We start from the raw sequence: 26,821 nt of genomic DNA, 5'->3' as shown, positions 1-26,821 counted from the left end.
TGGAAAGCAGAAAAGTTTTGTTCCCAAAAGACCCTGAGCTTTGCTTCAGATCGAGCTTCTGGCTGCTTGTTACGGTGTGGCCCCAGGGCCACCTGAAGCTATCATGCTAATGGAAACATCCTGCCATGTGACAGGTAGGGAGCCAATTTCCCTGCCAGATTTCACTGAAGGCATGTGTGTCTCCTGTTCTTACACTCATCTAGAATCTTTCTCAGAATTTAATATGTGAGATACAAATGCTGTCTCCATCCCCCCAACCCAGCAACTCATTTCTTTTGTGAAGTCTTTTGTGTAGGTAAGTAAAGTAGTTTTTGGGCGTGTGGAGGTCATCTCAGAGAGCTATTTTTTTTCCGGTTTGTGAAGAGGATGGCAGGAGCTGTTTTTATGGGATTAATGTCCAATGGTGCTGACAGCGGCTTCAGCTTACTCAGGTCATGGTGAGCTCTTTTCTTAAAGGGGTCTGGAATGCAGAGGTGGAATGGGACGTAGCCTTTAACATTAAAAGCTGGTTAAATGACTTTGGAGCTATCTATAATCGTCTTGTAGAGTGCTATCTCCTTCCTTCCCTTTCTCTTTGTTCTCAACTTGCTGACCTCACTCAGTTTCTTTCGATCAGCTTTGTAATCCTACTGCCCCATTTCTACCACCCCAAAGCATGTTGGGTCAAATCATTTTCATTTGACTTAATGTTCCAAAGAAAAATATGGTGGATGTTTCTTTAAATTACCTCAGATCAAATTGCTTAAAAGAGTTTGCTAACTGAATAAAGAAAAAAATCAATTTAGATATACTGAACCCTTAGAGAGGCACCATAGCTAAGGGCTTTCAGAAGTTTGCTATCTCATTTGATCTTTTTTAAAAATAACAGCTTTATTGAGATATAATTCATATACCACAAAATTCACCTAAAATACACAATTCAATGATTTCTAGCATAGTCATACAATTGTGCAACCAGCACCACAATCGATTTTAGAACATTTTCATCAACCACCCCAAAAGAAATCCCATACCCAATAGCTATCACTTCCCATTTTCCCTCAATCTCCTCAGCCTAAGGCATCCACTAATCTACTCTTTGTCTATATGGATTTGCCTACTCTGGACATTTCACATAAATGAACTCATACAATATGTGGTCTTTTGTGACTAGCTTCTTTCACTTAGCATAATATTTTCAAGATTCATTCATGTTGTAACATGTGTCAAAACTTTCTTCCTTTTTGTGAATGGATAGTATTTCATTGTATGGATATGCCTCATTTTGTTTAATCAGTTGATAAACATCTGGTTTGTTTCCATTCTATTGTCTCTTATGAATAACGCTGCTATGAACATTGGTGTACAAGGTTTTGTGTGGACCTCATTTGATTTTTACAGTAACTCCCTAAGGTACATATTCTATAGACCCCGTTCTTTAGATAACAAAAATCTTTTCAGGACGGTTGACAGCGATTTTGAACATAGGTGTTGGATTCGTAAATGGATGCTTTCTCCAATCTGTGTTCAGAGTTGAAATAATTGCTTTGATAGAGACTGGTATGAATATGCCTGTAGGGAGTACCAACCTTAAAAATAAAATTGTTATTTTACCAGCAATACAGGCGTATTCAGGAATAATAGAAAGTCCGCTGAAGGACAGCAAGAGTTCAGGGTGGTGATAGCTGCTCATTGGCTGCGTTGTTGCTGAGTAAGAAGAAAATCTTCCTCTTGTTGGGGTAGTAAAGTAGCATCTTCCTGGTGGGAACCCCTTAGCTTCCTCTCGGAGTCTGCAAGGTGCAGTGATTTGTGTCTGAGCTCGTCTCCTTCGAGGCTTCCCAACTTCATTATAAATGAGGTTTCCTTTATTCGTTTTCACAGAAATAATTGTAAATGTGAAGTTGATTTTCAGTTGTGATATTTCAGCCCTCTCCCCATCGGCTCCCTTCCCTCTTTACCGTATTCTTTCCTAGTTTTCACTTCTCTTTCAGGTATCAGTTCTCCTCCCCTGTAGTAGGGGCAGTATTCACGCTTTTGTGTGCAATGGAATATTGTTTGACTTTGATTTTTGCATTTGTGAGTTATCTCCATTAAGACGAAAGTTCCTCCGCCAGTAGCGTGCACAGAGGTTGGTACTTGAGGTAGTGGACAAGCGCGCGAGGGCGGGGTGGGGGGGAGGGAGGAATGTTCCTGGAAAAGCTCTTTTTCTTGCCCTTTCCCAGGGTTTCATGGATGAAGGCAACCCACGTGAAGGGTTGGGGCTGCGCGGGAACTGCAACTTGCGCACGGCTCCTCGGCAGCCGGGCTAGGCACACGGTTGTTCGAGTAACAACCAACACAGGCGGGTGGCGCCCCGGGAGTCTCAAGGAGGAGCGCGCAAACACAGGGACGCGGGGGCACACGCTCGGCCCTGACGTATGACGGACCCCCGCCCCTCAGCGCCTGCGGGACAGGGCGCAATTCCGAACCCGCCTCCCTCGGTGTAGCCCGTGGAACCCACGAATCAGAGAGACCGACACATCGCCCGGCCGGGCGCCAGGCAGCCAATCGCCGTACGCGTGTGATTCCGCGCCCGCCTGGGAAGCTGGCAGCAGTCGCTGAGTCGGCGACAGCGGGAGTCGCTGCTGAGGCGGCTGCGGGCGTGGGTTGCGTCGGCGCTGCTCCGCGTGGCCAGGCTGGGCTGGCAGCTGCTGGCGCCTGGCGGTGAGGGCGGGCTCCTGGGACGAGCAGAATGGCCCCCACCTAGGGCGGTGGGAGAGGTGGCTGAGCCCAGGATGCTGGGGAGGCGGCGCGGCAGCTCCTCACTCATCCCAGGTAAGAGGGGAGCCGCGCTTGCCGCGGCTCGGCTTGGAACACCAGCTGGCTCCGCTGTCCGTCCGCCGCCGTCCACCTGGCTTCGAGCCCCAGCAGGCTCCATCCTGGCATCCCTTGGTCCCATGTCGCCTCCTGCTGGCATTTCTCCCGGTCCGCCCCGGGCCAGTAGTCCAGCCCCGCCCCCCAAGCGCGGACCTCCACGTTGTGGCATGGTCGGCTGCTGCATGCACCCCCACTTCCCCGAGCGTCAGCGTTTCCGGGTCTCTGGCTTCGCTAGGGTCTGCCTCCCGCCCCTTACCCGCCTCTTTTCTTCTTTTTCGCGGCGCTGACACCGCGTCCCAGCCCCTGCAGTCTTTTCGGGCGCCTTCCGGGGAGTAAACCCCAACCCTCCGGGATCGGATTTTTGTCCTCACCTCTACCTGGGCTTCGCTTCCGCAGGCTTACTACTATCGCTGCCCCTTATACCATGTACTCTACATTTCATCCTCCTACCCCCACGTTCCCTGAGTCTTGCCCATTTGCTCCCAGATGCCTTCCTTTTCCAACTCACCTCTTCTCCCTTCGCTTTAATCGACCACAGTCCCTAACACTTCTTCCTTTCTTGTACACCTAACCCTTCAGACACTTTCTCTCCTGTATGCCAGACCTATAGTTTTGACATCTTAATTCGTCTTTAACATGTAAAGTGCCTTGCCATGAGTGTGGCACACAGTAGGCCTGGCACATGGTGGATGTTCACACGTTAGTCTTTTAGACCTCCTTCCAGAGGAGGTCTGGTATCCAAAGTGGTGTGTAAAATGGCAGGACGAATTAGTAACTCCAAGTGTGATAAAGAGATTAGATTGTCAGTTATTTATTCACTGCATTTATACAGAAGACTGAATAAATCTTTGTGTTATGTATTTTATGTTTTACCATATTTTATATGTATTGTTTTATATTAATTGGCTTTGTAAAGGAGCCTTAGCTTTGCAATTTAATTACCCCCTTTTTCCCCTCTCCCCATCCACGTTTACTGAACCTTTTTTTTTAAGGGGAAGAGCCGGAACCTACTATGAGCATTGTATGTAAGAAGTGTTTAATGTGTTTATCTCTCAGCTGGATAGTCCAGTCCTGCAGTGAATTTTCATCCTTTAGGAGTCTGGTGGAATCAAGTTTGGATTTCTTAGAATCAACTGAAGGGAACAAAAAATGCTTAGGAGGGACAGTTCTGACATCCTCTAAGAGTAATCACCATCCCCCCTCCCTCCACTTCAACACCCACACTTTCTGGCTATCAGAGGAAATAGCTACAGTCCATTTTTCCAAAGAGTAATATAAATTTGGCTTTTAAAAATAATAAAAGCAATGTTATTGGCTTCAAGCTATTCTTGCCACATTCATTATGATGGTCTCCAAGCCGGGATGAATCAAACAGTTGGCTTTTTTCTGCTCCTGGGATCTCCAGAGCAGGCTGGAGAAAATCATGTAACTGAACTGTTGCTGTTCTAAACTTCTGGATGGCAAATTTACTCTCACATGCTTTGACTTACTCTGGTTCCTCTTACACACTAAAACCTAAATGGTTGCTTATAGATATTTACCATTCTTCTCTAACTCTGTCCTACTCAACTTTTCTCCATTGCTTATTTTGCTTCCTACTTCACAGAAGAAATCGGGCATCAGCCCTGAACTCTTAAGGGTCTGTCATTTTTCTCTATTCCTGTTCCTATCTGATTTCTGGTCTTTTTTCAGAGGAACAGTGGTCCTCATTTCTGAGGTTAACATCTGATCTCCCTCTACATTCTAACTTTTTTCTCAGCTTTGCATACGCACTCAGGTTTCTACCATCCAAAACAAACAAAAAAACCTTCCCTGGTACTTCATTTTTTTCCCCTGGATTAATGTGGTGTTCCTTAGGGTTTTACTTTTGGTTCTTTTCTCTATTCACTCTAGTTTCCTTGTCTAATTACACTTCCTTTCATGGCTTCAAATAGCACCTTTATATTTATGGTTTTCAAAGATGTGTATCCAGTCCCCATTTTTCTTGAACTTTAGGTCTTAGGCGTTCCTTATTTTCATCTGCTAAGTGGATAAATATAGTTGGATACTTGGTACTTCAAGCTTAGTTATTTTTTCCTTTCCCTTCCCTCAGTCATAGCCCCCTCAAGCATATATACTAACACTCCTATTTTAAGGTCTTCACTCTGGAAACCTTAGAATCTTCTCTCCTGACATTAAGTCCATCATAGATCCTATTGTTTATACCTGAAATTCTTTTCTTTCTCTCCTCAGAAGATTGGCTGAGGCCTTGGCCATGTTTTGCCTGAACAGAGTCAGAGTCAGTCATTTTTAACCTAGGCATTACTTTAAAACCACCTTGGGAGAGTTTAAAGAGTAAGGATGAGGGGCTCAAGTCATCAGCAGAGATTCTGAATCAGTTGGTCTAGTGTCAGGCCAGACCCTATCATTTAAAAAATGCTTCCCATGTGATGGTAATATGCAGCTAGGGCTGAGAGCTTGGTTGAAAGCGCAAAGAGGAAGTGGTAAAACTCTAAGGAATTATAATATTTAACTCATCCTTTAAAAATCAAAGTAAATGTCACTTTTGTTGGCATGGTTAGTTGCCTACTTTCCTGGTACTTTGTATGTGTACCTTATTAAAGTACATGTACCTATTAAAGTATTTATCACATTTTATTTATATTATTTCTCATGGGTCCATTTTTCTTAAGATTAAGAGTTAGAGGTCAGGGACCATGCCTAAAGGTAAACTACTGTTTCTTCGACACTACACACAACAGTTCTGACACCAGATGTGTGGATTTTCCCCTCACATTAAGCAGTTCTCCAACTCTCCAGACACCAACTGGGTTTCCTACAATTTAACTCAATTATGACATTAACTACCTAGAGTGAGTACAGACCTCACAGATCAAGGAACTCAGGCTCACAGAACTCAGAAAAGCTCTTTACTTATCATTACCCATTTATTATAAAGACTATAACTCAGTAACAGCCAAATGGAAGAGATGCAGAGGACAAGATATGTAGAAGGGGCCTGGAGCTTCCAGGCCTTCTCTGGGCGTGCCACCCTCCCAGCATCTAAATTTGTTCACCATCCTGGAAGCACTCCAAACCCTTAGTGTTTTTATAAAAGCTTTATTACACAGGCCTAATTGATTAAATCATTGACCACTGGTAATTGACTTAATCTACAGCCCCTTTGTCCTTCTCTGAGGTCAGGGGTTGGTTTCTTTGCCATCCAGCCCCCTTCCTCCAAGATACGGTTTAAAGGAGCTTATTTATAACAAGACACTTCTCCCATCCCTATCAAGAAATCCCAAGGGTTATAGGAGCTCTGTACATCAGGAATGAAGACCTAATATATATTCTATAATTTTTATTATATCACAATATCACAATGCTTTATCTTTTTGTCACAGCCATGCACAGTACTTAGTATATTTTAGAAACTGAATAAAAATTGGTTGAATTAATCAGTTTGGTAAATAATGTAAAACATCTTGAATTCATGTTTTTGGAAGGTGACCAGCTGTTTCTTGGGTAGCTGCTTAATAGTTCACTCATATTTTCATGGTTGGTCTTGCCTCTTGAGTGTTTAACCCATTTACATTTAATATAATTACCAGTACATTAGGATTCGCATTTGCCATTTTGTTATTTGTTTTCTATATGTCTTTATGTTTTCTTAGTTTATTCCTACATTATTGCCTTCTTTTGTAATAGACGTTTCCTAGTATATATTTTAATTAGCTTATTTCTTTTATCATGACTTTTCTTTATTTTCCTGGTGATTACAATTAATATCTTAAAATAATTTACTTCAGATTAATGCCAACTTAATTTCAATAGTATGCAGAAACTTTATTTTAATAGAATTCTGTTCATTTCCCCTTCTTTTTGTAAATCAAATTATGTATTTTATGTTAAAAATCCACTGACAGTTTTAAAATTATTGCTTAATGCAATTGTCTTTTAATTCAGATAGAAACAAAAGAGTTACAAAGAAAAATGTTTATACCATCTTTTGTTTTTATCTATGTAGTTATCTTTATTGGTGCTGTTTATTTCTTTATGTAGATTTTGTATACTGACCAGTGTCTTTTCATTTTCATGTCTTAAGGACCCCCTTTGTTCTTGTACAACATCTCTTCCAGTGATGAATTTTCTCAGTTTTGTTAACTAGGGATGTCTTAATTTGTCTTTCATTTAAAATATTATTTTTTAATTTTATTTTTTCAACCACAGTTGTCATTCAGTATTATTTTCTATTAGTTTCAAATGTACAGTACAGTGGTTGGACATTTGTATAATTTCAGAAGTGATCCCCGATTAGTCTAGTACCCACCTGGCACCATAGTAGTTATTACAGTATTGACTGTATTCCCTATGTTGCACTTTACATCCCTGTGACTATTTGTAACTATCAATTGTACTTCTTATTCCCTTAAATTTTTTCAACCAGCTTCCCAATTCCCCACTCCCATCTGGCAGCCATCAGTTTCTTCTCTGTATCTATGAGGCTGTTTTTGTTTTGTTTATTCATTTATTTTATTCTTTAGATTCCACATATAAGTGAAATCATATGGTATTTGTCTTTCTTTGTCAGACTTATTTCTCTTAGCGTAATACTCTCTAGGTCCATCCATGATGTTGCAAATGGTAAGATTTCATTCTTTTGTACAGCCAAGTAATATTCCATTGTATTTATGTACCACATCTTCCTTATCCATTTGTCCATGGATGGACAGTTAGGTTGCTTTCACATCTTGGCTACTACTCGTATTGCTGCAGCGAACATAGGGATGCATATATCTTCAAATTAGTGCTTTGGATTTCTTCAGATAAATTCCAAGAAGTGGAATTGCTGAGTCATATTTTTAATTTTTTAAGTAAACTACATACTGTTTTCCATAGCGGCTGCACCAGTTTGTAGTCTCACCAACAATGCACCAGGGTTCCTTTTTCTCCACATCCTCACCAACACGTGGTGTTTGTTGATTTATTGATGACAGCCATTCTGATGGGTGTGAGGTGATTTCTCATTGTGGTTTTAATTTGTATTTCTCTGATAATTCGTGACATTGAGCATCTTTTAATATGTCCATTGGCCACCTGTACATCCTCTTTGGAGAAATGTCTATCCATTTTTTAATTGGATTTTTTTGGGGGGTGTTGTATGAGTTCTTTATAAGTTTTGGATATTAACTCCTTATCAGATGTATCTGGCAGATTTCTTCTCCCATTCAGTAGGTCACCTTTTCGTTTTGTTGATGGTTTCCTTTGCTGTGCAAAAACGTTTTAGTTTGATGTAGTCCTATTCGTTTATTTTTTCTTTTGTTTCCCTTGCCTGAGAAGATATATCAAGGAAAATGTGACTAAGAGCGATGCTAAAGAGTTTCCTGCCCATGTTTTCTAGGAGTTTTATGGTTTGGGGTTCTGTATTTAAGTATTTAATCCATTTTGAGTCTATTCTTATATCTGGTGTAAGAAGGTGGTCCAGTTTTTTTTTTTTTGTATGTATCTGTCCAGTTTTCCCAACACCACTTATTGAATAGACTGTCTTTACCCCATTGTATATTCTTGCCTCCTTTATCATAGGTTAATTGACTATATAAGTGTGGGTTTATTTCTGGGCTCTCTGTTCTATACCACTGATCTATGTGTCTGTTTTTATGCCAATACCATGCTGTTTTGCTTACTCTAGCCTTGAAGTACAGTTTGATATCAGGTAACGCAATACCTCCAACTTTGTTCTTTCTCAGTATTGCTTTGGCTCTTTGGGAGTGTTTCGGAGTTACATATAAATTTTAGGATCATTTGCTCTAGTTCTGTGAAAAACGCCGTTAGTATTTTGATAGGAATTGCATTGAATCTATAGAATGCTTTGGGTGGTATGGACATTTTAACAATGTTAATTCTTCCTGTCCATGGGCAGGGTATATGCTTCCATTTATTTGTATTGTCTTCATTTTTTTGTTCAGTGCCTTATAATTTTCTGAGTACAGATCTTTTATGTTCTTGTTTAAATTTATTCCTTGATACAATTGTAAATGATGTTGTTTTCTTAATTTCTCATTCTGACAGTTCATTATTGGTATATAAAAATTCATCTGATTTCTGAATATTAATTTTATATCCTGTGACTTTATTGAATTCATTTACTAGTTCCAGCAGTTTTTTGGTGGAATCTTTAGTGTTCTCTGTATATAGTATTACGCCATCTGCAAATAATGACAGTTTTACGTCTTCCTTTCCAATTTGGATGCCTTTTATTTCTTTTTCTTGTCTGCTGTGACTGGGACTTGTGATACAATGTTGAATAAAAGAGGTGAAAGTGGACATCCTTGTTTTGTTTCTGATGTTAAAGAGAAGACTTTTAGCTTTTTACTGTTGAGTATGATGTTAGTTATGAGTTTGTCCTATACAGCCTTTGTTATGTTGAGGTATGTTCTCTCTGTTTCCACTTAGCTGAGAGTTTTTATCATATATGGGTGCTGGATTTTGTCAGATGCTTTTTTTGCACCTATGACCATATGATTTTTATCCTTCATTTTGTTTTTGTGGTGTGTCACATTAATTGATTTGTGGATATAGAACCAACCATGCATTCCAGGAGTAAATCCCATTTGATCATAGTACATGATCTTTTAAATGTGTTGCTGAAATCAGTTTGCTATTATATTACTGAGGAATTTTGCATCTGTGTTCATCATGGAAACTGGCTTACAATTTTCTTTTTTTGTAGTGTCTTTGTCAGGTTTTGGTATCAGAGTAATGCCAGCCTTGTAAAATGAGTTTCAGAGCCTTTTCTCTTCAATTTTTGGAATGGTTTGAGAAGGATAGGTGTTCATTCTTTTTGCAATGTTTGGTAAAGTTCATCTGTGAAGCCATCTGGTTCAGGCCTTTTGTTTGCTGGTAGTTTTTTGATTACTGATTTGATTTCGTTAGTAGTTATCAGTCTCTTCAGATATTCAGTTTTTTCCAGATTCAACCTCGGAAGATTATATATTTCTGGGAATGTATTCGTTTCTTCCAGGATGTCCAATTTGTTGGCATTTAGTTGTAGTATTTCCTTATAATCCTTTCTATTTCTGTGGTGCGAGTTGTCACTTCTTTCTCATTTTTATTAATTTGTTTTGTATCACTTTTTTTCTCTCATGTAATAGTATTAATATGTTTCTTGGATTTTAGTGCATCAACATAGGCCCTTCCTGTGTAGTATATTCTTTTTCTGCATTTACACAGCTTTTAGTTTAATGAAATAGTGTCAAATTGGCATATCTTTTTACTTTCTCATTCAAAAGCCCTCTATTCCTCTGGTTCTGATAGAAATCTGAAATTCAGAACAGGTGTTCTTACTTTAGAATTGTATTAACAACCTTAATTTATAAAAGCAATGTTATTTCCATGACTTGAATTTATGAAACTGGCAAAACTTAACTCCTATCATTCTGTCAGGAACCGAATCTTATGAGAGTCTATAAAATATGAAGATAACTTTAGTTAATTATATAAAAAATTCTTCGTTCGGACTTCTTCAAAACAAAAGAAACAAAAACAAAAGAAAAATAGAAACAAAAATTATAATTAATATTATTATCTCTCAGAAGTACTACTTGATTTTCTTATTATGCATTATTGTTGTTGTTGTTGCTTTGGCATACATGGTTAAATGCTGTCTGTCTTAGCTTTGTGGGCCTGATTCCCTTATTCTGAAATCCAAGCCTCATATCAGCAAATATTTCTTCAGCTTCTCTGAGGAAGGAAAACTTATGTCATTTCTATTTCCCTCTCTCTTTTTAGGTAAATGTCTTAACTTATTTCTCTTTTCTTTTTTTTTTTGATAATTTTTTATTTTCAATTACAGTTGGCATACAATATTATATTAGTTTCAGGTGTACTATATAGTGATTAGACATTTATATAACTTATGAAATGATCACCCTGATAAATCTAGTACCGATCCAACACCATACAATTATTACAATATTATCAACTATATTCCTTGTGTACATTACATACCCATGACTATTTTATAGCTACCGATTTGTACTTATTAATCTCCTCCTCTTTTTAACCCACCTTCTCCACGTCCCTCCCATCTGTCAGCTCTCAAAATATTCCCTGTATCTATGAGTTTGTTTCTGTTTATTTTGATCTTTAGATTCCACATTTTAAGTGAAATCACATGGCATTTGTTTTTCTCTGCCTGACTTACTCCACTTAGCACAATACTTTCTAGGTCCATCTATGTCGTTACAGGTGGCAAGATTTTATTCTTTTTTATGGCTGAATAATATTTCATTGTATATATGTATCACCTCTTCTTTATCCATTCATCCATTGATGGACATCCAGGTTGCCTCCATATCTTGACTATTGTAAATAATGCTGCAATGATCATATGGACTCACATATCCCTTTAAAGTAGTGTTTTGGATTTGTTCAGATAAATACTGAGAGGTGGGATTATTGGGTCCCTCTTTGTCTCATGTTTTAAAGTCTGTTTTGACTTTTTGTTTGTCTCCATTTTCATGAAATATTGTTTTCCATCTCTTTGCTTTCAGTCTGTGTGTCTTTTGATACAAAGTGGCTCTCTTGTAGTCAGCATATTTAAGGGTTTTGTTTTCATAACCATTCACTACCCTGTCTTTTGATTGGAGCATTTAATCCATTTATATCTAAAGTAATTGTTGATAGATATGTACTTATTGCCATCTTATCATATGTATTTTTTATCTTTTATCTTTTTCCTTCTTAAAGAAGAAGTCTCTTTAACATTTCTTGTAACACTGGGCTGGTGGTGATGAACTCCTTTAGCTTTTTCTTGTCTGAGAAATTCTTTACTGTCCTTTGATTTTATTATTATTATTATTATTATTTTAGATTTTTTCCATCTTTTTAAAAATATAATAGACAGTTAATCTCTTGTATTTACATTGTATAATTCAATGAGTTTTTTTCAATTATAGTTGGCATACAATGATATACCAGTTTCAGTTGTATAGCATAGTGATCAGAAATCCACATAACTCCAAAAGTGATCACCCCACTAAATCTAGTACCCTTCTTCCCCCTTACATATTTATTACATTATTAACCATCTTCCCCATGCTACACTCTACATCTCCATGTCTATTGTGCATCTATCCATTTGTACTTCTTAATCCCTTTGCCTTTTTTGTCCCTCCAACCGCCCCCATCTAGTATCCCTTTAAATATTCTCTGTATCCATGAGTTTATTTCCACTTTTGTTGTTGTTGTTGATTTTGTTCTTTAGATTCCTCATATAAGTGAAATCATGCGATATTTGTCTTTCTCTATCTGACCCATTTCATTCAACTCTAGATCTCTCAAGGCAATATCTTTTTTCATCCCCTTCCTTTTAGTCTATGTGTCTCTTTTAATCTGAAATGAGTCTCTTCTAGGCAACATATGTAGGAGTCTTGTTTTCTTATTTTTTCAATCACCCTATCTTTTGATTGGAGCACTTAATTCTTTTCCATTTGAGGTACTCGTGGATAGGAATGTAATTATCACCAGTCTTTATTCCTGTTTTTGATACATGTTTTTTTCTTAAAGAAGTTCCTCCAGCATTTCCTATAATACTGGCTTGTTGAAGACAAATTCCTTTAGCTCATTTTTTGTCTGGGAAGCTCTTTATCTGTCCTTCAACTCTAAATGATAGCTTTTCTGGATAAAGTATTCTTGGTTGTAGATCCTGGGTTTTCATCATGTCGAATATTTTGTGCCAAGGCCTTCTGTCCTGCATAGTTTCTTTTGAGAAATCAGCTGCAAGTCGTATGGATGCTCCCTTGTAGGTAACTAACTGCTTTTCTCTTGCTGCTTTTAAGATTTTCTCTTTGTATTTAAACTTTGGCATTTTAAGTATGATGTGTCTTGGTGTGGGCCTCTTTGGGTTCCTGGTTTTTAGGACTCTCTGAGCTTCCTGGGGTCTTGTATATTTCCTCCACCAGGTTAGGGAAGTTTTCCATCATTATTTCTTAAAATAGCTTTTCTACATCTTGTTTTTATTGTTTTTTTTTTTTTCTGGTACCCCTATGACCCAGATGTTTTTACACTTAATTTTGTCCTAAAGACTCCTTGAAGTGTTATTATATTCTTGGCTTCTTTTTTTTTTGTTGTTCTGATTGGGTGACCTTGGCTTCCCCATCCTCTATATTGATGGTTCAATCTTCTTCTTTATTCACTCTATTGGTTCCCTCTAATATATTCTTCATCTCAGATAATGTGTTCTTCATCTCTGACTGGTTTCCTTTTATAATTTCCATTTCCATTTTTATGTTTTTAATTTCTTTGTTAAAGTTCTCACCGAGTTCATCTACATTTCCCCTAAGTTCATTGAGCATCTTTATAACCAGTGTTTTGAACTCTGCATCTGTTGGATTGCTTGATTCATTATTCCTGGATCTCTGCTCTGTTCTCATATGGTTTCTGCTTCTTTGTCTTCCCATTTTTGGTGCCTTTTGTGTCTGTTTCTATGTACTAAGCAAAGCTCCTAAGTCTCCTGGTCTTATTAGCATGGCTTTGTGTAGTAGGTGTTCAGTGGCAGAATCCTGAAAGGGGTTCATCTGCAGGCCAAGTCTCTGCTAAGCAAGGAGCACTGGCCTCACCAAGGACACAACTGGATGTGGCTTGGGTGGGGCTGTGAGTCGGGGGAGGCGGAGTTTCAGGGACTCTTCTGGGTAGAGCAGCCTCTAATAGCCAGTTTGGTGACGTCTCAGCTATGGCAGCTCTGTGTCTGCACACTGGGAAGGGGAAGGGTCCGTCAGGTACCATGGATACTGCCGGCACTTCTGCCCGGGAGAGATCCTTGCCCCTGGCCCTTGCTCCGAAAACTCAGTGTCTCTTTTTAAGTCACTGGTGCCCCACCGATAGAGCTGACCTGGCACTGATGCTCAGAGTGGGCAGGTATGTCCCCACAAAAGTCTGCTCGCAGACACAGCCCCTTTAAGACATGTCTGTAGTTGCTGGCTACCGCTGCTGCAGCCTGTGTCCCACTCAGCGGCTCTGGACCAGGCAACGTCATGTCTTCCGCCCCATCCTATCTTCTGCTGTTGCAGGTTGGTAATTATTTCTCTCCCTAGTTGTAGTGCTTATGTTCGTCTAGATCCCAGGCTTTGCTTGCTGTTTGCTCCATGTTTCTGTCACAACTTTGATTTGGTCGCAAGAGGAATGAACAAAGCCTCTATCACCTACACAATTTTTTTCCCAGCTGATTAATCTCTTGCAGCTTTAAAGAGTTTCTCTTTGTAACCTTTGGCATTTAATTATGATGTGTCTTGGTGTGGGCCTCTTTGGGTTCATCTTGTGTGGGATTCTGCGCATCCTGGACTTGTATGTCTATTTTTGCCAGAGTAGGGAAGTTTTCTATTATTCTTCAAATGGGTTTCAGTTTCTTACTCTCTACTTCTCCTAGTATTTCTGTGATGTGAATGTTGTTACACTTATGTTTCAGAGGCCCCTTAAGCTCTCTTTATTTTTTTGGATTCTTTTTTCTTTTTGCTGTTCTGATTGGGTGTTTTCTGCTACCTTGTCTCACAAATTGCTGATTCAGTCCTCTGCTTTATTTAATCTATTGTTGATTCCCTGTAATATATTCTTCATTTCAGTCATTGCATTCTTCTTTTTTTTTTCTATTTCCATTTTTATGTTTTCTGATTCTTTGTTAAAGTTCTCACTGAATTCCCTTACACTGCTCCTAAGTTCATTGAACATCCTTATAACCAGTGTTTTGAACTCTAGGCTTTGGTGCCTGCCCAGTCTTCCATTTGGGTGTGTTGTCCTAGGATGTGGCCCTGGGTTGTCCTCTGGCTTGGTCTGAAGTCAGCCCTAGGATTCCCAGCACAGGGCCTTCTCGAGGGGCCCTGCCATAGGTCAAGTTCAGCCACAGCCTGTGCCCTGCCCAGGGCCACCTGGCATGAGCCACCAATTAATTCGTACATGGCTACCACTCATGCTGAGCTTGGAGGTGCCTTGAGAGGCTGAGTTGCAAACCAAGGCCAGCTGTTGTTAATTCCAGGCTTGGGGCTGCTCAGCAAGAGGTACAGGGCATGCTGAGGCCAGATGCTGCTTGTTTTTTTTTTTTTTAACCTTTGAAAGATTTTCAGAAACTCTGCAGTATGATCATGACAGGCCATTTGTATGGAAATGCCAGGGGAAGGTCGGCTTGGGTGGGCCTGAGAGTTGGGTGGGCCATGGTCTTAGGGAATCACCAGGGTGGGGTGACCAGTGTTAGCCAGATTGATGGAGACTCAGATTAGCAGCCGCCTGTGTCTGCATACTTGGTTGGGAAGATCCCAACAAAGGAACAGTGGCCTCCACCAGCACTTCTCTCTGGGGGAAAGTGGCCCCTCCAGTCCTCGCCCTAAGTCATATAATTCAGTTCCTCCCCATATATCCCTGGCACTCTTTGAGCCTCTGCCCCAGCACCACAGCCCAGAGCGAGTGAGTCTGTCAACGAGTAAGTCCATGCATGGGTTCTTGAAGAGGAATGTCAAAGATAGTGCCTGGGACCTCTGCAGCCCTCTGCCCCACCCAGTTACAGTCTGCCGATTTTCACATCCATATTTTGTGGAGACTTCTTTTCCCTGCCCTGGAACCCCAGCGTTGTATTGGGACCCCTTGCTCCTCTGGGAGGGACCTCCACAGCCGAAATATCGCTCCCAATTTTCAACCACCACATGCAAGTGTGGGATCATGTCTCTGTTCCTCCTACCAGTCTCAAAGTGGCCCCTTCTGTGTGTCCTTAGTTGTAGGACTTCTGTTCACCTAGACTTCAGGTGATTTTCAATGAAGATTGTTCTGTAGTTTAGTTGTAATTTCGATATGGTCATGAGAGGAAGCAAACACAATGTCTACCTACTCAGCCATCTTACCTATTCCGTTCACCTGTATGCTTGTTTTCATCCCAGAACTACATTGTCTTCACTATTGTAGCTTTGTAATAAGTTTTGAAATTGGGAATTAAGTCCTCCAACACTTCTTTTTCAAGATGGTTTTGGCCAGAGTGAGATATAGAATTAAATGACTCCTTAGAATAGGGATAGGGTTTGTTTGTTAAAATCTTTAAATAAGCCACATCCGATTGCATCGTCCATAAATTTCATATCCCTAACCCAGCCCACAAGACTTATGATCTTATCCCTGACCATCTTTCTAGTTTCATTGCTCACCCACTTTCCCTCTTGCTCACCGCCTTGCTGTGATCCTTAACCCTTTTCCCACTTAGAAAAAAAAAAAAAAACAGCTTGCTGCCAGTGTTAATTTAACATCACGCATAGGAATGCTATGTTTTCTAGAAGTTGACATTTTCAGCGATCGAGAATTACTATATTTTGTAAATGGAAATACCACTACTAAAAATAGAATGATGCCATTTGTTTCTAAAGACTATCAATATACTAGAGCAATGCGAAAATAATAAAAGTGAAATATTTTGTGACAAGCTTTGGGAGTAAGGTTAGGGCTATAATCTGAGAGTTATCTTGAGGTAAATGCTGCAGCTGCAAGCGCTGCTGGTGAGTATTCTCGAGATAAAGAGGAAGTGGTTTAAAAGTTTTAAAATGCCTTCCTGTTGCAGGGCTTTTGCTTTTGCATTTGCGTAGAATGCTCCTCTCTTTACTCTTTACCTATTTCCTACTCAGTCTTCTCATCTTTACCTAGATGTCACTTTTAAAGAAAAGCTATTCCTATTATTTTTAAAATAATGGGTTTTTCCCCCCCGCTTAAAAAAGTAACACATGTTCACTATAACAAATTTGAAAGATAAGAAAGGGAGCTACGAGGAAACCGGAGGATAAGCATTTAATGTTATAGAGGCGTCTAATGCCAGGTTGTTATTTGTTCCTTTGGTCCTTATTTTATTTTTTTTCTGTTTGGAAGCCTGCAGAACTAGTTTCCTCACATTTGAAATCAAAGGATATTTGAAATATGAAATTACTAGGATGTGTCCAGATTGAGATTGCTGTCATTTGTTTTGCTTGAGAAGTTATATTAGACTGTAGAGTAGTGTCTTTTTTTCCAGTTCAAGAATGTTTCTTCTTTTGTAAAATAGTTGTCGTTTTTTCGAACAAAACATTGCCATTCTAAGGTTGAATCTCGAGTCTCCATTGTCAATATTACTCTTTTTCTCATCATTGTTTTCTTCCCTTTTTTAAGATGAATATTGATATAACATCTTAAGTGTGTCTTCTATATCATGGATACAGCTTTCTGCATAGATATTTCAATGCTATATTGTTACCAATGTTCTTAATGCTTTTTTTTTGTAGTCTATTAAGTTGATCTTTTATTTTAATCTTAACCTATTCTCACTTTGTGGTTCTTTGTTGCAGCTTTATATAATACAGTGCCGGGCACAATAATATGTGTTCAAATATGTGACTAAAGGAGTGATTATGTTAGAAAACAGAATCCAGATCTTGGTTGGTGTAGACTATCAAAATGTTTTTCTAGGAATGTATTCTTTAAAAAACTAACAGCTGTACTGAGGTGTAACTTATATACCATAAAACTTACCCACCGTAAGGGTACAATTCACTGCTTTTTTAATAGATGTTACAGTTTTGTAACTATCACAGAAGTCCAGGTTTAGAAAATTTTCATTACCGCAAAAAATCCCCTCATGCCTGTTTGCCATTAAATTCTTGCTTCCACCTTCTGCTTTCTGTCTCCTCAAATTTGCCTTGTGTGGACATTTCATATAAATGTATGTTGATGTAGCTGCTCAGATAAACACACACACACACACACACACACACACACAATTTTTTTTAGTTTTAAGCATGGCTTTCTACTGGTTTCCCCGCATCTGTGTAGTTGAGGTCAGTGGTTATACTTAAACATCTTGAGCCAGTATATTTATTACTCCAAATTGAGTGAACTCCCTTTGGTCAAAAGCCACCAGTCCTCATAGTTTGTCTTGCCTTGCCCTGCCCTGCAGAACCTTTCTCTCTGCTGAGTGGGTAGATGGTGAATTAGAATGCCAGAGACTCTCACTGTTCTTACTCAGCATTTAGCAATTTTTCAAACATAAATGCTTCTCAGGTTGTATTCCTTTGGTGGAGTTCCAGAGGGCTGAAAGGGTTTGTTTATTAATTTCATCCCACTTTACAATTGGTTTTTGGGGAGAACTGCTTACCTTCTCACTAGCCCATAGCTAGACATCCTGCCTCTCAGAATGTATTCCTTTGGTCAATTCCTTAGGTGTACTTAGTATTAGTCAGTGTGTGTGTGTGTGTGTGTGTGTGTGTGTGTGTGTGTGTGTGTGTGTGTGTATGTGTGTATTTTTTTTTTAATATAAGAAAGAGAGTTTTTAAGAAATTGGTTCATGTGATTCTGGTGCTGGCAATTCTAAAATTCATAGAACAGTCTGGCAGGTAAGAGTTGATGTTAGCCTTGATTCTGAATTCTGCAGGGCAGCAGGCTGGATACTCAGGCAGGGTTTCTGTGCTGCAGTCATTAGGAGAATTCCTGTTCTTCAGGAAAACTGTCTTACTTTTATGGATTTCAGTAGTTGGATGAGGCCCACCTGTATTATGGATGGTAATCTGTTTTATTCAAAGTCTGTTGATTTGTTAATCATATCTAAAAAATACCTCCACAACAATATATGGACTGGTGTTTGACCAAACTATCACACTTGCCCCCTGAGGATTCAGGGTAAATTTTTTGAGTCTAGGTGTAATCTGATTGCTGTCTGCTTCGTGAGATGTATCCTTGTTCTGGCTAAACTAGCAGTTCCGAAGTATGAATATTTTACATATATATATATAGTATGTATGTTTTACATGTCTACATCTGTGGTCATAGTGTATCTTCAGCTCAGAATGCTCTGTGTATTCAGATCTTATCTGTCCTTCTTAAGGCAAGATCATAGACACACATGTACAATTTTCTTTGCATCCTGTATACCAACTCTCCTGAACTACTTCTAGTTACCTAATTATGCTGTGCTTTGTTATGCCATTATGCTTTTGCACACAAGTTCCTATTGCTTAGATTACCCATTTCTCTTATTTTTTTCATAAGGCTTTTTATAGCTTCCTCAGCTAGACCTATTTGTTTCTTTTCATTATACTTTTATTGTCATTGCATATCTGTCTGTCCATGAGACTTTGTTTCCTGAGAGCATCACTGCTGTCCTTTTCAAAGTTTATCCTCAGCAAATCCCAAGTACCAGGCCTGTAGTACCTAAATAAATAATTTGTGGGATGAAATAACTGAATATGTGTTAAAGATTTAGAAGTTTTATATTTATTCTCTAATTTCTTTTTATAGTAGAATGTGGAGAGAATGACTTCTTGGGGATAAAGCACATCTGAATACCAGAGATGAGCCATGGGTTAGACTCCAAATGTACTTGGACACACTAAATATTTGCTTGACTCACTAATAGAAATCGTTTTATTTAATTTTCCATTTTTTGCATAACTTCAGAATTGTTATATTAAAAGCTGTTTCTGATTGAAAATGATTTATTTTTGTTTGCATTTGTGCATATTTGTTTTCTAAGAGTGCTTCATATTTTTTCTAGCTAAAATGTTCGTGGTAACTGATGACTAATTTGTAAAGAATCTTAATGTGATGATAAAATAACTTTTTCTTTTTCCTATTAGATGTTGATCATCTTTCTGAAGTAAAATCTCCATGGCCTGAACATTTTCTGGAAATTATTTTGAGCAAAATATCTGTTTAATAAAAAGGTAACCACATCAAGATGGTTGGAAAACTGAAGCAGAACTTACTATTGGCATGTCTGGTGATTAGTTCTGTGACTGTATTTTACTTGGGCCAACATGCCATGGAATGCCATCACCGAATTGAGGAACGTAGCCAGCCCTTCAAATTGGAGAGCACAAAGACCACTGTGCGAACTGGCCTGGATGTCAAAGCCAACAAAACCTTTGCCTATCACAAGGATATGCCTTTAATTTTTATTGGAGGTGTGCCTCGGAGTGGGACCACACTCATGAGGGCCATGTTAGATGCACATCCAGATATTCGCTGTGGAGAGGAAACCAGGGTCATTCCCCGAATCCTGGCCCTGAAGCAGATGTGGTCACGGTCTAGTAAAGAGAAAATACGCTTGGATGAGGCTGGTGTCACTGATGAAGTGCTGGATTCTGCCATGCAAGCTTTCTTACTAGAAATCATTGTTAAGCATGGGGAACTAGCCCCTTATTTATGTAATAAAGACCCTTTTGCCCTGAAATCCTTAACTTACCTTGCTAGGTTATTTCCCAATGCCAAATTTCTCTTGATGGTCCGAGATGGCCGAGCATCAGTACATTCAATGATTTCTCGAAAAGTTACTATAGCTGGGTTTGACCTGAACAGCTATAGGGACTGTTTGACCAAGTGGAATCGTGCCATAGAGACCATGTATAACCAGTGTATGGAGGTTGGCTATAAAAAATGCATGTTAGTTCACTATGAGCAACTTGTCTTACATCCTGAACGGTGGATGAGAACACTTTTAAAGTTCCTCCATATTCCGTGGAACCACTCAGTATTACACCATGAAGAGTTGATTGGGAAAGCTGGGGGCGTATCTCTGTCAAAGTGAGTAGATGTTATGTTTTTTATATTGACCCTATATTTAGCTAATAATGATGTGTGTGTGTGTGTATATATGTATATGTATATGTTTATGTGTATATATGTGTGTATATGTATATACATATACACACATATATACACATATATAAACTATAGACCTTTTCTGGAAAATATATAGCTTCTTCAGTGAGTTTTTAAAAAATTCTCTAGCCAGTTCATTATGAATTCTTTTATTTATTTAATTCATTTGTTTATTTATGAATTGTGGTTATTTTAATTTATTTAATAGAGGCAAACCCAATTTATAGCAGTGAAAGACCTTTTTCACAGACCTTGGGCTTTAATACCTATCATTGACTTTTAGTGGCTCTGATTTCTAATTTCTAGATATTTTTGTTAGTAAGGATAGTTGGCTTTTGTGTAGATTAAGGCTAACATGAGGAAAAGCATCTACCATGTTGGTGAGAAGCAATGAATTCCAAACATTTAGGAATTTTTAGTGATAGAGAAGAATAAAGATAAAATTACCTAACCCAGTCTCTTCATTTTAGAGGTAAGAAGACTGAGTCAGAAAGGTCAAAATGATTTACTCAAATTTAGATGCAAGGCCAAAACTAGAATCCATGCCTTGGTCTCAGTGGGTTTGTCCTTTTTTTCCATAGCATTTTATTACATATAGTGCTGCTTTTGTCATCTGCTGGATACATCTTTTGATTTTTACAACGGGCTAGGGAATCTCAGAAATTTAGAAACAATCCATCATCCATACAAGAAGTTCCGTAAGTTCAAATACTTCTAAAACCTTTCCATTTCCCACCCCCTTTCTCATGAAATGATGACTAGAGTGCTCTGACTCAATCTGACAACCTGACTTGATGACTTAGATATATCTAGAATGAGAATGTAAAAATGGAGACTACTGTTAAAATTCAGGTAGCATCTCCTCATGAAGAGAAGTTGGTTATAATAATTTTTTTTAATTTTTTCCAGGAGCATGGAAGAGGGAATGCAGTTAGCATTAATATGATGTCTAAGTGGAGGCCCAGGGAAGGAAGGAACAAATGGGGGGATCGTTTTATGAACGTTATAGATGTCTAACCAATGTACTGTATACTTGAAACTAATTTAAATAAATAAATTTTAAAAAAAGTAATTTATACCCCTGATTTAAAACAAAAGAAAGAAAAAAGAAAAGAAAAAGTAATGTATTTCCCTTGTATATCCTGCTTGCTCCTTCTAAGGAATGTCTTCTTGATTTTTTTTCCCAGTGTATAGAACTTGTACAGTAAATATTGATTCATCATGTAGATAATTTGAACAGAACAGCTATCTTTTTGTACCTAGCTTTTGGTTATTGATTACAAATTATTAGGTATCCTCGTTCCAGTGACTCTAGGTTATTTTTATTGATTCAAAGAATTACAGCTCTAGCTACTGTCATTACAGTTTTTTTTTTCCAGATAATAGACCATAACTAATTTCTAATCACCTGTATTCTTAGGTAAGCATTTCACTTTGTGTGCTTGTATGTTGACCCAGAGATTCTGAAGCTAGTTTCTTCTGTTAATATAAAATAATCCCGTTAGACCTTCCGGTCTTTCCACATAGGGATTAAAGAGATATGTTCAAGTTAAGTTTTAGTGGAAACCAGGAGTTCATTTTGCATATATACTTACTATGTTTAAGGCAAACGTGAAGACTGAGGAAACACATAGAAATTTCGAATTAATGGATTTTAGAAGAGAAAGAGACTTTAGCATTTAGTATATGGAATAGACACCCAGTGATGTTCTATGCTTTGTCAAGAATCGCACATGGAAGAACCATGACTCGAACTTCTAATACTTATTCCAAGACTCTTGCCACTATGAGTTTTTAAAAATTAAGATATAACATATATAGTAAATGCGCGTATATTCAATGTACAATTTGATGAATGTTTACATCTGTATACATTTTTGTAATCACCATCCATATCAAAATATAGAAAATTACCAGCACTCTTTTATGTTCCTTCATAGTCAATATTTTCCTCAACCCAGAAGTAAGCATAATCTAACCTCTATCACTGCTGCGATAGAGGTTAGATATAAAGTTCACAAACAATCAGTCTTGCTTGTTTTTTTTCACATAAATGCAATTATTTCTATTTATTATTTTGTGTCTGGCTGTTTTCATTTAACATGAAATTCACCTATAATATTGTAAATAGTAGTAGCTCATTCTTTTTCACTACTGTATTTTTTAAAACAATATAATTTATTCATTGATGGACATTTGATGTTTCCAGTTTGGAGATATTATGGGTAAAGTTGTTAAGAATAATTTTGTACATTGCTTTTGGTGTACATAAGTATTAATTTCATAAGTATCATAAGATGTTATGTATATCTGTATCTATTTATATATTTAACAGGTACTTTTTGTTTTCCAGATTGTCTGTATCATTCACGTATGGCTGTATCATTCATGTATGGCTGTACCATTCATGTATGGTGATACTTTACATGAATGTGTTCTAGTTGCTTCGTAATCTTTGTCAACACTTGGTATTGTCAGTCTTTTTAATTTTACTGGGGTATGAGTATTTTTTTTAACTTAAAAACAAAATAAAACAATAACATCTGAACTCCTTTTTGAAACAAAGTTTTATCCAGAATTCCAGTATAAAATTGATAAGAGCAGAGCTATTTTGACTGAGGCAGGTCTAATCTAGACTGTGTTGCCTCTTTTAAGACTGAGTCCTTGTTCTCAAGAAGAGCTAATTGGGGGAAAAGGCAGAAACATATAAAATTATTCCATAAGTAAGTACCAAGTTATAAATATTCCATGTTAGTTCAGAGTCATGACCATGAGGAATTCATAGCCCAGAGTTGATCATCTTGTGTGCTTTTGCTTTCCTATAAACATTTTCATTCTAGGAAAATTTTTTAAAGTAAGTAATTTAATACTATTTTAGTATTATTTAATACTAAAATACTGATAATATTTAGGCAGCCTTGAAGGTTTGAAAATGTTACCAGGTGGTTCAGGAATATATGCAGTTGTTTCAGATAGCGATAAGGAAGGCAAGGAAGGCCTTCACAGTTCCTGCCTTGTTAACTATGAGAGTTAAGCTTTCCTTTGCTTTGCTTAGGAATTTCCAGTTGTTTTCAGTCAGGTTGGCATCTCTTGCCTTTGTGGTCAGTTCTAGTTACAGAAAAATAATAGGTGTAGAGTAAAGACCTGTGAGCATACAGGTGATTCTTCTGTGAAAGAATTTCATAGAAGTAAACATACTTTCATTCTGGTGTGGTCTAGGGAGTTTTCCTTTAGAGATTAGTGTATATAAACCAAGCTTTTTAAAACTGAAAATAAAAACAAAATATTTAATGAGTGGGAAAAGGGATGAAAACAGTTTGCTTTGGCTGACTGATAATTTAGCTTTAGTTCTACAGGTAGGTACAACTATAGAATTTTAATTAATTAATTAATTAATTAATTAATTAATTGTTTTAGGCAAGGCAACCCTTGGTTGACCTCACAGATTGCAAGGACCTTGTTGGCTCACAATCCCTTATTTATTTTATTTTATTTTATTTATTTTATTTTTTATGCCTACAGTACCTGGTCTTCCTAGCTGGTCTCCCATCCAAATACTAACCAGGCCCAACCCTGCTTAGCTTCCGAGATCAGACGGGATCGGGCTCGTTCACGGTAGCATGGCCGTAGACTTAGAATTTTAGATATACTATTTATCCTTGATGTTTTTAGGTAGTCGTTTCAAGTCTAATAGTAGTGCTAGTTTTCCCAATGACTGGCCTTATAACTTTGATGTTTTGAATACCATGTTCTGTTTTTATAAATTATTCAGCCATTCTGTTCAACTTCATATTAAACCAAGCCATAGTCTTGACTAATGGCTCCAAAAAAATAATATAGAACTCACTGATCTAATTCTTCCAAACTAATAGAGAGTAGGAAAAAATTGAGGCATTTAAAAATCTGTTTTTGCTTTTATCTTTCAAGAAATGTTTGAATAGAAATGGGGGGAGTACATTTTAAGGAAAATACTTATGTAAATAGATGTGTTCCAACAGAATCCTCCAAGTGACTGAATATGGAAGAGGATCTTCTTGATCAGTGAATCATAAGTACTGCTAAGGCCTGCTCCTCAAATATTTTGAGTAGGAGATAGAAGTAAAGTTTTAAGTTATTTACATTGATCTTTTCTCACGAACTTTGGAATTTTTGTGGAATTTCGGTCATCTCTATCTGGGAATATTCAGGAAGTTACTAGAGTGTACAGAGTTGTTTCTGATGTTAAACTCATTAAGACACTATAAAATTACCTGAAACAAATAAAAATCATCAATAACAATAACAAAAAATCCCATCTAAGTATACTCAAGGATGAGTGAAATAAAAAAGTAACCTAGGATCAGTCAACAAGTTTACTAGGTCAACAGAGCAAAGCCAGAGGAACAGTGTAATATTAACACTTAAACAGAACAAGTACAAGAATTACAATAAAATTCGGAGAAGTTATCTAGTCTTAGAGCAGAAAAAGTATATACAACTATTAAGCAGAAATAGGTTAGAATGAAAAATATAATAGTACTAAGTGCAAGAGAATAAGAACATAACTGACTCTAAAGCTTCTAGTAAACAGAAAAAAAAACTAGAAATCAACTCTGTAGTAAAGAAAGATTAAATAGGTGAAAATAATGCAAAAAAATTTTTAGAAATTGAGATACTTTTGAGGAGGTACAAAGAATAGTTAATTTATTAAATTTAGAATATTAATTTTTTTTAGTTTTCAAAATGAAGTTTATTTTGGAAATTACATTTTTTATAATATCTTACAGGCTTAACAGAAAGAACAAAATATCCACTTGAAAATTTTCTGATATTTAAGAATAACAAGAATATTATGAGCAAGTTTAGACAAAGACAGGCTATGTTTGTGCAAATTATGATCACTTCTACAGTATGTAAAGTTAATAGTATGCAAATTAGGATTACCTGTGCTCTATTAGCTCGGATTAAAATATCCCAGAAGAATTTTATAAATATTACTTTTTTTTCCATAAAATTATCAAAGAACAAGCCTGCTTACTTTAGATTACTTATCCTTTGTGAAGGCAATAAACCAATCTTTATAAATCTAGATGTTAATCAAATTCTACCTAAGAAGAATGCTTTTGGAGTTGTGGAAATCACTGTGCTACTTTTGTAGGTCAAATCGAAGAGATTAGTTGACATCTCTTAGCTGGAGAAGGGTAATTGAATAAACAAGTAATAGACAGCAAAACAGGTTACAAAAGGAAAATAGAGGAAAAATTATATTTCAAAATATGCCAGTGAAGAATGAGAAGCAGAACAAGAATGTAAGTTAATAAAGCACAATTTGTACTGTTCTTGAAGAATATGGCAATTGAGAGAGAAAAAAAAAGGCATAGATGACAGAGGCTCTATTCATCTCTCTGGCGACTAAATCCAAGTTGTGATGGAAACAAGGAGCAGCAGCAAGGAAAAATCACCTGGAATCTAGATGAACAAGCCATACAACTACAGAGAAATCTAAGAAAGCACCCTGCAATGGCAGATGGTAGGATGGGGCAAGGATCTGGGGCTGCCCAGTTTCGAGCGGCTGAGTGAGATGGAGGCTGTGGCAGTGGCAGTGGCAGATGCCTCTTAAAGGAGCCACGACCGTGAGTGGATTTCGCGGTGGTGGACTTGCTTGCTCTGAGCACCGGTGCCGATTCAGCTGTGTGCAGGGAGCACCAGGGACTTACAGGGAGACATTGTTGGTGTGAGGGCCAAGGAGAGACTGGCTCTGTACAGAAGTGTTGGCGGTATCCATTGTTCCCTGTTGAGCCCTCCCCCTCACAGTGTGCAGACAGAGTGCCCCTATAGCCGTGACATCATCAAACTGGATAACAGAGGTCGCTACGCCCAGAGAATTCCCTGAAACCCTGTCTACCCCAACTCGGTCTCCATCCAAGCCACATCAGGTGTATCCTCAGCGAGTTAGGTGCTCCTTGCTCACACTGGTGGAGGCAGCTGGCCTCAGTTTCTGATGTGGCCTTTTGAGGCAACTATAAGCATAGCATCTGTGGATTGCTTGCTGAATCAACAGGTGGCCCTGGAGGGGCAGAGGCTTGGGCTAAATTTGGCCTGCAGCTGAACCCCTCTCAGGACTGTGACACTGGACACCTACTTCACAAATCCACACTAATAAGACCAGGAGACTTAGGAGCTTTGCTTAGTACATAGAAACAGACACAGAAAGGCAGCCAAAATAGGAAGACAAAGAAGCAGAAACCATAGAACAGAACAGAACAGAGATCCAGATATAATGGAGTCAAGAATTCTAACAGATGCAGAGTTCAAAACACTAGTTATAAAGATGCTTAATGAACTTTTGGGAAATGTAGAGAATGCCAATAAAGAGATA

General features: G+C 38.0%; 1 protein-coding gene and 1 pseudogene across 2 annotated transcripts in view; one reads left to right on the top strand and one right to left on the bottom strand.

Moving 5' to 3' along the window:
- Positions 1–2,537: 2,537 nt before the first annotated feature.
- Positions 2,538–26,821, top strand: part of TPST1 (tyrosylprotein sulfotransferase 1) — a 109,787-nt gene continuing 85,503 nt past the window's right edge. The window contains exons 1-2 of one of the 2 annotated variants that reach the window (XM_011366985.2): positions 2,538–2,793; positions 19,440–20,385. In XM_011366985.2, the coding sequence (XP_011365287.1) occupies positions 19,541–20,385 (845 nt within the window). In that variant the 5' untranslated portion in view covers positions 2,538–2,793; positions 19,440–19,540. The remainder of the gene's footprint in view (positions 2,794–19,439; positions 20,386–26,821) is intronic. The other variant, XM_023534632.1, reaches the window with a different exon arrangement.
- LOC111744149 lies at positions 23,977–24,095 on the bottom strand (annotated as a pseudogene).

This window comes from Pteropus vampyrus, unplaced genomic scaffold (assembly GCF_000151845.1).
Source record: "Pteropus vampyrus isolate Shadow unplaced genomic scaffold, Pvam_2.0 Scaffold128, whole genome shotgun sequence".
Lineage (NCBI taxonomy): Eukaryota > Metazoa > Chordata > Mammalia > Chiroptera > Pteropodidae > Pteropus > Pteropus vampyrus.
This window is presented reverse-complemented; position numbering and strand designations above follow the sequence as displayed.